General features: G+C 45.6%; 1 protein-coding gene across 4 annotated transcripts in view; it reads left to right on the forward strand.

The window, feature by feature from the left end:
• LOC138247184 (killer cell lectin-like receptor subfamily G member 1) overlaps nt 1–14,464 on the forward strand; it is a 163,752-nt gene that overhangs the window by 102,217 nt on the left and 47,071 nt on the right. For all 4 annotated transcript variants that reach the window (XM_069201928.1, XM_069201930.1, XM_069201929.1 and 1 more), the window contains 2 exons: nt 767–918; nt 7,208–7,320. In XM_069201928.1, coding sequence (XP_069058029.1) covers nt 767–918; nt 7,208–7,320 — 265 coding nt within the window. The remainder of the gene's footprint in view (nt 1–766; nt 919–7,207; nt 7,321–14,464) is intronic.

The raw sequence follows: 14,464 nt of genomic DNA on the forward strand, positions 1-14,464 counted from the left end.
TACATAGGGAGGCCCATTTCAGGGCCCAGAATGGCACTTTGAAAAAAATGTAAATACTTACCTCTACTTACCCTACTTACCTTGGATGGGGTACCCCATCCTCTGGTGTCCCACTGGTGTGGGTGGGGGGTGTTCCTAGGGCTTGGTATGGGCCATGAAAATGGGTCCACAGATTCCCAAACGCCTGCCCTGACCCCGGCGTTAAAAAATGGCACTAATCAGGCATAGTGCCTCTATTTAGGCCCGCCTCCCCGCGCACTTTTTTTGCATAGGAGGATAAATAAGGCGATAGGGGCTTTGAGTCATTTTTTAGACGGGAATGCCTAACTTGCATCTCATTGATGCAAGGTGGTTTCACGCATCCAAAAAATGACTTTAACTCCAATATTGTGACACTAGAATGGTCTAGAATCAAAATATAAATATGGAGTTAAGTTCGCGCTGACTTTGTGTAAAACAAAATGATGTAAATTTGGTGCAAAAATAGTACTAATATGCCCCTTGGGTCGGTGATTTTGGCCTTGATGGGCCACATTAGCGTAAAAAAAAAAACTACGCTAATGTGGTGCAAGGAGGCACCATGGGCTCTTAAATCTGCCCCTAAATGCCTTCCCATTGTCTGCTTAGTGTCCACCATCTCCATTAAATCACCATCTATGCTCGACCCTATCAACTTGGCCAGAGCCTCCAATATATACAATAATCTCTTACACAATAGTCAAGGAAGGTGTTCAGATCCAATAATGCTGCTGTTTCTTCCCATTAGAATCCATATGTGTGATGTGCCCTTACAACTGGATGGTTTTTCGAGAAGGATGTTATTTCATCTCTGAGGAATTAAAATCCTGGACCTCCAGTGAGGAATACTGCGTCTCCCGCCAATCTCATCTATTACTCATTGACGACGAGGAAGAAATGGTTAAGTATCATGCACGGACACAGTTCTTTCCTCAGTGATGTTGTAGAAACGTGCAAGTGTGTGATGATAACATTGCAAATTGTGTTTCCTGTCTAACTCCATGGAAGTCAATTCCCACTTTCACTCACACTAACAAACTTACACATGCACACAAATTCACACTTGCACACACTCTCTCGCACATAAACACACTCTCTCAACCACAAGCACACACACAACTTACACTTAAAAGCATTTTTCACTTAACTCAGCTGCCATAGATGGACATATTCCAGCTAAATGTACTCCATTTTTCTCACACTAATAGTGAATAATATATTGTTATTCACTATTAGTGTCATAAAAATTGACAGAAAACAAAGAGTGGAGCTCCGACTGACATCCATAAGGAGGAGCTGTCCTCGTGTTCTTGGCACTGAATTTGCCACCTCTGAGGTCAGGGGTCACAAAAAGAGTGCCAGGGGTCACAAAAGGCAACCCAGGGGTCGCAGCTGTGACCCCTGGCGACATCCAAGGGACGTCCATGTAACTCCTAATCGTTTTTACTTCACGAGTAGCCTGTCTATGTGATTCTCAATGAGTTTCATTGGTTATGTTGCCTGCCTACCCCCTAAGATCCTAAATTAATTTAGAATTACTGAGACACTTGAAATTATAAACCTATAAACATATCAATCATGTTGACATGTTTTTAGTCATGTGTAGTACATATGCATGAGTACCTAGGATCTGGTGGCCTTTCCTGCCGCTGAATCCTACATGTTAATAACATCTATCTTTAACATGTTATAGCCACTGCTCTCCACTCAGTAGCAACTTTGAGGATATGTTTCCTCTACTCGTCTACATCCTGTTGCTGGACTACCCCAACACCAAGGGGGTCATTGTGACCCACGCCGGCGGCGGAAGCCGCCGGCCTGGCGGGAACCGCCAGAAGACCGTACCGCGGTCAAAAGACTGCGGCGGTCATTCTGACTTTCCCGCTGGGCTGGCGGGCGACCGCCAAAAGGCCGCCCGCCCAGCCGGAAAGCACCAGCAACGAGGAAGCCGGCTCCGGATGGAGCCGGCGGAGTTGCTGGTGTGCGACGGGTGCAGTTGCACCCGTCGCGATTTTCAGTGTCTGCCAAGCAAATACTGAAAATCCAAATGGGGCCCTGTTAGGGGGCCCCTGCAGTGCCCATGCCATTGGCATGGGCACTGCAGGGGCCCACAGGGGCCCCACGACACCCGTTCCCGCCAGCCTGGTTCTGGCGGTCAAAACTGGCAGAACCAGGCTGGCGGGAAGGGGGTCGGAATCCCCATGGCGGCGCTGCCTGCAGCGCCGCCATGGAGGATTCTTCAGGCCAGGGGAAAACCGGCGGGAAACCGCCGGTTTCCCTTTTCTGACCGCGGCTTTACCGCCGCGGTCAGAATTGGCCTGGATGCACCGCCAACCTGTTGGCGGTACATCCGCAGTCCCCGGCCCTGGCGGTCCATGACCGCCAGGGTCGGAATGACCCCCCAAGTCTGGTGCAGTTTCAGATGCTTGTCCTGCTATAAAAAGTAATAAAACGACAATTTGAGTAATTTGGTCATAGAGGCCTTACACTGATAAGAGAGCGCACGTACATTCAGAGACCAGATCCCTGCTTTGTATGTTGCCATAAGGAAGGAAAGGGGGTGCATACTCCTGTTGTCTCTTTAAGTATCAGTTCTGCAGATAAACTACAGGGTGGGGTTACCCATAGTTATCCTCCGGGGCCCAGGGTCTGAGGAGTACTCTGCATCATAATGATGGCTGCATTAAAGTACTCAACCAGGGCATAGGGTTACCTCCCTACTTGCTTGGATTAGGGCCCCTGGCGTCCTTGCTACACCAATGTCCCTGGTCATGGAAAAATGGAATACAATTGAAGGAGAACACAAGAGTAGAACAGGAGAGTATTAGGCTTATCCTGAGCAGCTTGCAAGTGAATACTAGGAGTGGTATGATACCCTGAACTACTCTTGAAAAAAGAATGGCAGGTGCAGAGTAGTAAGTTGGCCATTCATATAGGTCCTCACTATGGCCATCAGAGCAGTTGGTGGATTGTACTACAAAGTAGCACTCTCATTTCCTGTTGTAGGTGGTTACTGTGCCCAGTACTAGTTGTCTATCACTCATACGTCCAGATGCCCATTTGTGGAATCAGGTATAGTCAGAAGTCTTTGATATTTCATACTGTGAATGAATGTTTCAATTGAAAAATCATCAGCATAGTAACCTGCCAGTGCGCGTACCCATGGCACAAGAATTCCACTGAACTTAGGAAAGGGAAATCCCAGAGAGAACAACTTGACAGTATCCCTGGCATTAGAAGATATCCAGTTCCTAGTTGGCCATATCTTATATGTGTTAGGTATTTAGTACCAGCTATAACTGTGGGCGTGATCCAGAATTTGAGCTTACGGTATGACACAGTATTGTATTATTTGATTAGTGTTTGATATCCCTGCTTTGCTTCTGGGTGGTTGAGTAAGAGTTGATTTGATTGTGCATGGTTGACCCTGTGTAGTTGTCTAAATAGGTTTAGTTGGGCAAATGCCCCAAGAAGGATCTATTCTGTAGTTTTCTCTTAGTAGACCTGCTGATTACTCCAACTGAATGTAACTCCAGCCTTTAAGAAATTCAACATAGTTCTTATGTCTATTAACTATTAACTTTGGTGTGATGGAAATGTCCTATTTTGTGTACCTAGTTTCTTGACGGGGAAACATGCAGTGTAGTCACTTTTGTTATGATGGCTACAAAGTCAGGACCGTACATAGAGAAGCCCTACACTGCACCTACTTATTTTCCTGACATTCAGCCACTCAGTTCTTGATACTACAGATACTGACATAAAGGAATTAATGCTGCGTCTGTGACCCTCTAGTTCATCCTCAGGGACAAATTGTACAGTGGGCTCCAGGTTCTGAGGGGCACATCTTAGATAAAGTCTATTGGGTGATATTGAGCTTTGCACATGTGATCCCATGTATGGCATCCTGTTATGTGGCCCAGTTAGGCAGGAGGGTGTAAAGTTCGGATGATTCAAATGGTGATCATTTTAAAGATTTTTTATTGCCTATTTATTATGTATGTCACATTATGTGTGGCATGTGCATGTGACCTAGTATGCATGCACTTGATGTCATGTGCACTACATCACCATGACATGACTGTGCCTAAGTGTAATTTTAAGTAAGTCTCTTGGAGATGCTGGAAACCCTTGTCTTCAGTGGATATTCTGCTTTCGAGAGCTGCTCAGTGTGGCTAACGCACCCCTACAAGCTGCACCGGCATGAAAACATCTCAGTATTCACAAATCAGTCTGTATGTACAACATATGTAAGAAGAAGCTGCTCCACCCCGCAACATTGCAGTCCGTTGTGGAATGGGGCAGATAACTGGATACTGAACAAAGTATCAAAGACCAAATAGTGAAGTAGTAGTTGCTGAGATAGAATACGAGCCTTAAGTGTCAACCAAAGAAGAGGCTTCATCATGCCCGTTGTGTGTGCCGACCGCTGACAAACTGACCAAGATATCTTCCCAGTGGTCAAGTGGGCCCAATGTGACATGATGTATGTGATACCTACACACAGCTGGGTCTATAGACTCCCCATTTGCACCTCTGACAAATATTATTTGAAAGTGCGAACCTGATTGAGTCTGCTGGAGATATTAATTGGGACTATATCAAACAATTGTGGGGAACATTTTTTGCCAAGAGTATCCTTGAAGACAGCCAGATGGACAGAGACAGCGTGAATGGCCAAACCACTGGCAAAGATTTGCCACATTAAGAAGCATCCCCATGGCCCTTGCGTACTACTTATCCTGAACATTCTGCCATGAGAACTACCATCCCACCAGGCACCATACAACCATGCGCAGTCTGTCACACCACAATAAATCTTCTCCCAGTACAAAGGACAGTAGCTATTCATCCACAATATCATGCAATATAATTCTCTGGTCTAAAGTAACTTAGAGTCGACTGCAGTGCTTGTGAGGCTGCTAGTTGATGAATGATTAACCTTGATTGAACTTTAGATAGGCAGAAATATGTCAGTAGCTGAACTAGGTACAGCAGATTGATGTTACAATGGATAGTCCTTAGTTGAAGGTGTGAACTGTAGATTGGCATGGATCACAGTCAAATGGTCATACTTTTGTTCAAATTTGAAAGTCTGTGAGTGGGTGACAGTGACTCGAGCTGGCTTGGGGCACAAAGGTATTCAGATATTGGAAACCTGGACAGTATATATTTCCAAGGAGGAGTTAAGATTCAATAATGCATGGAATTTTTCACAATGTTCCAGCTATCAGCTGTCCCTGTCCTGCTTCAACCTCCAAAAATAATGAGGTTGAATGGGACAAGGACAAGTGGCAGCTCCCTGACCCACTGTTATCACTACCAAGCAGTGAACAGGGGCATGTGGGATTCGCTCCAGCTTCAACTGAAGTACATCAGAAAAGTGGTATGCTGACCAATAAAATATACACCTCTCAATTGATGATCAGAAACATCTCATGTAAGAACGTTAATTTAATTAAGCCATGTAAGTCTAAATGTTTTTTGTATCGAAGAAAGAAAAATCAAAATGAAGCTCAATGCCACTATTCTGAGAGGTGCACATTGATAAAAACAGTCACATTTCTTGAAAAAAAGGCAATAGTGGTTGCTGAACAAAACCTTAAAATACAGGAAATAAAAAAAATTAGGTTCACAAATTAACCTTTTGTCCCATCCGCACCAAACACTCTTTAGGGCATAAGACATATTTTCACACATAGAATGTGCCATTTCTGTCAGGAATTATTTATATATTGGTCATGCGTGGATAGAATACAAATTTTTGCAGACAAGAACATGTAACACCACAATACAAAACTCTAAGGCACATATTTCTGTTTTTTGCCGCAAAACTGAGCGAACGCAGTTTTGCGGCAAAAATATTAACTCCGGGTAACGCCATTCCTTAGGGCCATCTTAACACCAAATTTCTACAATGACGCAAGATGGCACTAAGGCATGGCTAGTGTCTGGAGAAAAGATGCTAGCTGGGCAGGGATGGCGTTAGGGAGTATGGCGCTAGTGAGTCAGAAATGACTTTAGGCTGGTTAGAGCAAAATATACGCTGCTAACTAGCCTAACGTCATTTCCTGATGTACAAGCATGACTCCTGTCTAAGTGTAGACAGGAGTCATGCCCACCACCCCATTGGCCACCATAGGGGAGCAGTGTCCCATGGGCAAGGCCATTAGACCCAGTGCCAGTCTGAGGGCCCCATACCAGGGGCCCCCAATGGCACATCTGCTAATTATGAAAAATACTTACCTCTACTTATCTGGGATGGGGTCCACCATCCTGTGGTGTCCCTCTGGTGTGGGTGTTCCTGGGACATGGGGTGAACATCTGTGGGCCCATTCCATGGTGGTTGACCATAGAAATGGGTCCACAGCCAGCCTAACAACTGGTCTCACCCAGGCATTAGATAATGACGCTAAGCAGGCTTAGTGTCATTACCTTGGCCCGCCTACTCCTTGCACGTGGTCTCTGCGCCGGAGTATAGATGTGGCAGCAGGGGGTTATAGTCATTCCTAGGACGGGAACGCCTACCTTGCATCTCATTGATGCAAGGTGGGTTGATGCATTATAGTAATGATGCTAAGACCAATATTTTGACGCTGCACGTGTCTAGTGCCAAAGTATAAATATGGCGTTAGGTTTGCACCGTATTAACGTCAAAATAAATGATGCTTAAACGGCGCAAGAAGAGTATAAGTATGCCTTTAATTGCTATAGTACACAGAATTATAATGAGCATGTCATTGCATACCATAATATCTTATTAATGTAATAACAAACCAAACATAACTGCCTTGAATGTCCAACACTTTAAAAAAATAACAATGCCTCACACACCAAAAACTGGCAAATTACCATTTCGATTCAGTGTCACTCCTGCTGCTCAGTAGAAAAATCATACCAACTCCTAAACTGTCATCAAAATACTCATTGAGTGTCTCAATTACACCTTGTTTCACATTTAACAAGTGATAGTAGGCTAGGAGTTTACATTAGTACAGAACGGTGGAAGATAAGGTTAAGGTAAGGAACTTAACTTTTAAACGTCAAGACTTTTCAGATTATATACTGAATCTACTATTGCCCCTGCCATATATGTGTATTTATGTGAGATGCTGAAGGCCCTATGGAAAAGTCAACCAAGGCATTCTTCAAGTCCCTCAGCTCAATATAACACCTGTTTCTTTCTTAGAATTTCATAGAGGCCAAAGGAACTAGTAAAAGCTTCTTCTGGATCGGCCTGCAAATCAATGGAAGCAGGCCTGAATGGACCTGGCTCAATGGCTCCACCCTGCAAAAAGACAGGTAGGCCACTAATCACATTTAGTCATACTGCTATAGGAGTGACTGCGTATGTGCTGTAAGAATCTCTATAGTTTCTGCGGAAAGATATTACTGTCATGGCAAAGAGATGTATTCTGTCTGTTGCACAGATTTAAACATGAATGTAAATTGGCTGAAGGACATCTTAGGCTAGGTAAGTTAGGGAGCGAGGGGCCACATAAAAATTGCCTATACAGACAAAAGATGGATGCGCTGTGCATCCCTTAGTGGTTTGCCCTTGTACCTTTGCAGTCACTTGCACCCCAAGAGGATTCTAATCAAGTAGGATGGACTCCATTGGGCGTGTCTAGCCGTCCAAGATGGCGGACGTATATTTGCAGAGCTCCAGGACCAGGGACCTACAACTTAACAATCATCCGCCTAATACAAAAGAATCCGACACATATGCCGCACCAAAGGCTTCTCTCCCTTCACTGCCTGCTGCGATCGCCAGCTCCTGAAAATTAGTAAAAGAATAGCGACTGCGCTGCAGCCCAAGGAGTCCTGCACTTGATCGATCTGAGGCCTACCTGGATCGGGCTGAGTAAGTGAGGAACCAGCCATTTGGAAAATTGGTGGGTACCAGGCTGCCGCTGCACGGTGCCTGAGTGCCTCTCCACTTCACGCAAAGCTAGATCTGGAGATTGCAGACCTGTGTGGCTGCTGCGTACCTGGCCGCCCAATGACTCTTCAGCCAGCCGGACTTGGGAGCTGTGGTTCTGGCACTTTGGGATGTGATGCCCCCCTTGCAAAATTGCTCAGTGCTGTGTGGGTCCAACCCAACACAGCTAGAGACCACTTTCTGGATCAGTGCTTCTTTGTGGTCCACGTATCTGCTCTGGTTTTGGTCTCCCTACGTGCACGGCGACCGGGGGCCTCCCTCAGCTCTGGGATGGGGTCCACGCTGCTTGAGCCTCTCACCGGCCTAGTCCACAATTAGATTCACTTATTGCCTACCTGAGGAGAGACTCTGACTTAAGTTTACCGCTGCAAGGTGCCTCCTACACGTAGTAAGAAGAACTGACAAGACTGGTTGGTGACTGATTGGTGACTGGTTGGTGACGGCACAAGAAGACTTGAAAACATTGAAGGAAGTAAAACAATCACAATCAGACACTTCAACACAATTGCAATACTGACCAATTGGCAGTAAATACAGTGTAGCCAAAATCCTCCACTTATTTCACGGGGAACACTTACTCGAACTGAGAATCGCACAACATATGCAACCAATTGCGATCCTTTCCTGACTCGATGACCGCTCCCAGGCAAAAGGCCCTTCACAATTGCAAATCCTTGACTTTCAATACTGTTGTCATCCTCTGCCCAAACTGGTTGAAACCCCAAAATAATCTGAGGCTGCGGGCTATCACCGAAAGTCCAGAAAATGGGGTGCACTAAACCTGGTCTAATAAAACTAGATACGCGCTCTTGCTCACTCTCGCCACCTTTTGAGGGCTCTTCCACCAAGATGTCTATGGGTTACCTGCCTCCCGCTGTGTTACCACCCCTATGGACAAGCTAGACATTATATTGCAAGAAATACGTGAATCCAGAATACAAGTATAACAACAACCCGGCGCCATCACTACAGACATTACTCTTCCTAAAGATGACTATAGAAAAGTGACAGACAGAGTTAAAAGTACCGAGTAGCCCCTCTCCATATTGACACCCAAGCTTGCTGAACAAACTGTACAGACAGATGGAACAGCTTCAGGGTCGTGCGGAGGATTCAGAGGGCCAGGTGCGCAGAAATAATATCCAAATTGTAGGAGGTTACCTGAGGGCATGGATGGCCCACAGACCACCCAGTTCATAGAGACCTGGCTCTGATCTGCAGTGGCTCCAACAGGCCTGTCGGATTTCTGCATGGTGGAAAGGGTGCACCGAGTGCCAACGAAAACTAGTCCTAGGTGCACCCCGAGCCAGATAGTGGCAAGGAATCTCAACTTTACAGATAGAGACCACCTGCTCCAAGCTGCCGAGATAACACACCACTAACCATAGAACAAAAGTATTGTTATTTCCTGATTTTGCTCTGGCCGTCCAGCGACAACTTTTTTCATTCCGAGCCATAAAACAACGCTTACGCAATATTGGCCGTAACTATGCTTTAATTTAACAATGATCACACTTCTTCGAGACTGCAGCAGCGACTCAAGACTGGCTGGATCTTCATTTCCCAGATTCCCGCGGACACACTCAGCAATGTTCCTCACCAGCAAACCACAGTGTCCACCTCGGGCAACACAGGAATGGACCTTCCAGGACCCACACTGGGGGAGCTCCAACTCCTCAACAAGCCCTCGAGTGCCAACGGGAGGCTATTCACTCATCAACAGCAGTGTAGTGTGGTCATTTTTGTGTATCCTTTGCGCGTTTGCTTCAGGCGTTAGGCCTTTGTGCACTTTGCCCTGGATGTATTTTATTCCTTTGCTCGTAGTATCGGGCCTCTGTGCACTTTGCTCTAAGTGCATTTTATTCAGCTTCGTACTGTTATTTTTGAAATAGCCAGTTCTACGGACTTGTTTTATTTTTTATATCACACTGTTTAGCCTACTTCAGCACTGGAGTTCTCAATAACACATTCTTGCTCACTCTGTGCTTCAGTCAAGGATACAATCTGGTACATTGACCACGACTTCCCTGAGAAGTTCTAAAGATGTCATGCGCTCGGCTGCCCAATCATCCCTCCCCCTTGGGAGAGATGAGGCACTGCTAGTTAGCCGGAGCAAAACCGGATTGAAGGTGACAGAGGTCCTTCTCAGTGGGTAAGACTCAGTCCCCCACACCAGGAACGACCCTGCTACCTAGAAATCCAGTAGTCTCATTTAGGATAATGAGAGCCCACGCTACAGCAGTACGTGACCCCGATCACCACTTCACCTCCAGCACTTACTGATACAGTGCCTCGGACACTGACACAGACGGCAGCATGGCTCTATTTCCCGCAGTAACTCCGCAGACAGCAAATGACTTGCTGGAGTAATTGGTGTAAGTATACATATACTCCCACGCACACCCTTCTGAGCAGTACAATCTCTATCATGGATTGGAGAGGTTTCTCATCCTTTCGCATTCATGGGGTACATAGAGCTATGTACGCAACCCTCAAACAAACCCAGTAATAATCTCTATGACTAACCCACCCGCATCCTGACCTGCTGAATTCCATACAAAGGCCCAGATATGTGGCACCATCTTTTCCTTTATGATTACACACCGAATCACCATCCTTTTACACTGGGGTCCCAGGTCTGGGCTCATCATTGACTATATTTAAATTTTTCTTGAACTGACCGTCCTAAGGTTGTACAATGCTTCCCATAAGCATAGGCCCATGGTTCTCTCTAATTTTAACATTATGCTGTGAGAAGTTAAGTGGTCGAAGAAAATTTTTTCGCGGGACCACGTATTTTGGGCATTTGTTAACTGTTCTGTCTCTGCCACCAGTAATTACTGTATGGAATGCAGAGCCTCAATACATGAGCAATATGCCTTTCACTATGTGCAATCTATATGATGAGCACAATATCTAATAGTTACAATGTACTTACCTGGAATGTCCTGGGAGGTGGAGGAATCAATTTTTTTCTACTTCCTATTTCGCCTACGCCCATGGGGCAACAGTATGGGTGCGTGCCGGGGTCCCCTCACAAATCAACAAATCAAAAATTAACACTGTTATGTACTCCTAAATGGATGCCTTGATGGGATACCTTTTGTAGTCGGATGCTTATATGCCCCAAATCAAGATCAAGATAAATATTTCTCACATATCAATACAGCATTATCAGGTTGGGCACACCTCCCCTAGATTCTAGTATGGGGCTGCAACGCTGTTCTTGATATTCACCTAGACAGATCCCACCGACAGCAGCTCCAACTAGACACGCCAAAACACTGCAAAAATGGGTACAAAATTGGGGACTATCTGATGTGTGGCATAGCTGCATCATCGGTTTTAGAGAATACTCGTCTTACATGCCTCCACACTCACGACACTCCTGCCGAGAGAGGTTCCTTTGTCCATCCCTTCTACAGTCACAGGACACCCATGCAACATATCTAGGCAGAACACTGTCTGAATATAATCCCCTGGAAATCTCATTTACATGGGGCCAGACTCCCACCACGATCCCAACTTGGTGCCATCAACCTGCATACAGGTTGCAGGCTTCCGTGATAACCTCACCGTGACTATTGATACCTACTTCCGAGAAAATGAGGGCACAGCATCCTGATGATTGAATGGGAAGCATTTAAAGTTGTGGTTTGGGGAGCATCAATCAATACACTAGTAGGTGCTCGGGCAGAAGTTCTGAGGAAACTCACATAGGTAGAAAACATCTTAGGACCACTTCAACAATTGACATCTCATGACACAAGCAACGAACCACAGCTACAGGATGCCCACATAACATATGCTGAACTCCTTGACCATCTCAGAGTTATTGACCATAGAGTGTACACATGAAAAATACACATGGAAGTGGAGAAGGCAGGTACGCTACTAGCTAAATTGATAAAACTAGAACAATCACTACATCCATTCTGACCAAACAGACCCTATCAAGGGACACTGAGATAACATAGACTGAAATTAACTCTGCATTCCGAGATTAGTATGCAGACATATATACAGCCCAGCCTCCCCCTGACCAAACACAATTAACAACGTTCCTTGAACAAGTCACACTACCTAAAATATTTGTAACCAGTAAGAAATCTCCTAAGGCTCCTATCTCACCTAATGAAATACGAGAAGCCATTAAAGCTCTTGAATGTAACAAAATACCTGGCCCTGATGGCTTACCGGCGGAATTTTCCCCCACCTAAGCTACCAAGGTAATTCCATGCCTTGAGAACTATACAATGCCTATTTAACCACGGGTACCCTTCCGCCGACAATGAAGTGCTAGTGACCTCCTCTCCTAAAGGCCAGTAGGCTGCCCCCTGAAAAGTCCTCCTATTGACCATTATCCCTTTTGAATGAGTATTATATCCTCAGTAAGATCTTAGTGGCTCAACTGCTTCCTTTCCTTCCACGTTTACTCCATACAGACCAAAGTGGCTTTGTTCCTCATTGCATTATCTCCTTAAACATACTTCGCCTATTCTGCTCAATGGATGCTGCTAAATAACACTATCCGTATGCCGGTTGCCTTTTGTCAGACATTCAGGAAGCATTTGATGCCAGCCAAGACTACATGCTAGCAGTACTTGCGGCCTTCAGGTTACCTCCCGAATACATCAGATGGGTGCGGTTAGTGTACACAGAACCAACAGCTAGAGCACAGACAGGACGCCTCATCCTGTTTACTTAATGTATATCCAGGGGGGAGCAAACAGGGTTGCCCGCTGTCTCCGCTCTTATTTGTGCTAGTGTTAGAGCCACTAGCACCCCTTGTCCAGCATGGGCCTATAGTTGGGGTATCGCACTGGAACGCACAGTTCACTCAATATCACTCTATGCAGACAACATGATCACCAAGATTTACGGATCAACTTAAATGTGGCTGCTCATCTGTCATCCGAATTCGGTGACCTCTCTGGACTCTGGATCAATATTGACAAATCATACGCATTCTCCTTTAACGATGCCTGTACAGACCAGATAGTTCATTTTGGAACCCTTAACATTAAAGTAGCGCTATACTGCTTTTGATACCACGGTATTCACATACATTGTCAGCAACTCAACATACTAGAAGGCAATCTAGGAAAGGCCCTATCACAAGGCACTTTTTGGTCCTCACTTCTCCTATCTGTAGCTGGCCTATTAGCCTTGGCAAAAATGGTACTATTGCCTCAATTGTTATATTACTTTGCAACCTACTGATTACGGTGCTGACCTGAACATTTCATGTCCTCGACTCTTTATTAATAGATCTGATCTGAGGCAATGGACGCTAGAGAGTGAGACTCAAAAAACGATAGCAACCCTCAGATGAGGGACGTTTGGGTGCCCCAGACTTTAAGGCATACGGGATAGCTGGGCAATTGCAGTGGCTGTCATATTGTCTAGCTGGTCACAAATTACAGGAAATCCGATATACTGGTGAAATGCTCTAATTTGGGCGACTACATAGGCTGCCATGTTCCGGTCTCTCCAACCCGGATGATCCTTCACCTACATCGCAGCAAAGAGCTGGAACAACCTCCCCCTGCACCTCAGACAAAGCCCATCACTCACCATCTTCAGGAAGAATCTCAGATGTGGCTCTTCAGATGAGGCCCCTTCCCTCCCTCCCCAGCGCCATGAGACCCTCATGAGTGAGTACCCGCGCTTTACAAAAACTGATTGATTGAATGACCCCACTGCAGACTCCAAGCTTTGCTGCACAGGGCTCTCACTTATTGGAAGATGGCTTTGCCAGACACAAATTTCTTGAATCCCTACTCCCAAATGTACAACCTTGTGGGATCTCAACATCCCTGGGCACCCTACCGGCCTGTATTTTATTCCCCCGGGAGCTGGATGGGCACGAACCTTAGCTGATCTAATGCCCCACACAGACTCTGTACATACCCACAGAATGCCTGATACGCTATTTCTTACTCATGCCAGCATTCTAGCCTATGTCCGTGAACATTGGGCACCAGACGGCATAGAGCTGCATGAACTCCTGCAGGCATTACACACTATGGGACATGGCAAGCACTTAATCAGTTGGCTATATCGAGGACTCCGCACACCTCTCAAAATATCACTAGACTCTCTCAAATTAAAATGGGAAACAGATCTCCACAGACAACTCACTAATAAAGAATGGGATTTTCTCCTAAAATATGCCAAGTTAATCTCTTGTAAATCCCTATTTATGTTCACACAATTTTTGATACTCCATTGCACATACCTCACACCACACATACTGTATGCAATGCTTCCCACAGCAGTGGTACATTGCCCCCGCTGCCAAACCTTGGATGTATTTTTTAGAGACATGATTTGAGCATTCTTGAGGCTTACGGCTTACTGGTTCAATATGGGGAAACGATCTGTGACTTAACAAACACGAACCACTAGCAAACACTTGAACACTGTGTTTTAGGCCTCTTTCCTCGACCCTCTAGTTCCAAAGTCACCACCCAATTAATAGAACTGGCCCCCCTCCAAGCA

This window comes from Pleurodeles waltl, chromosome 7 (genome assembly GCF_031143425.1).
Source record: "Pleurodeles waltl isolate 20211129_DDA chromosome 7, aPleWal1.hap1.20221129, whole genome shotgun sequence".
Taxonomy (NCBI): Eukaryota; Metazoa; Chordata; class Amphibia; order Caudata; family Salamandridae; genus Pleurodeles; species Pleurodeles waltl.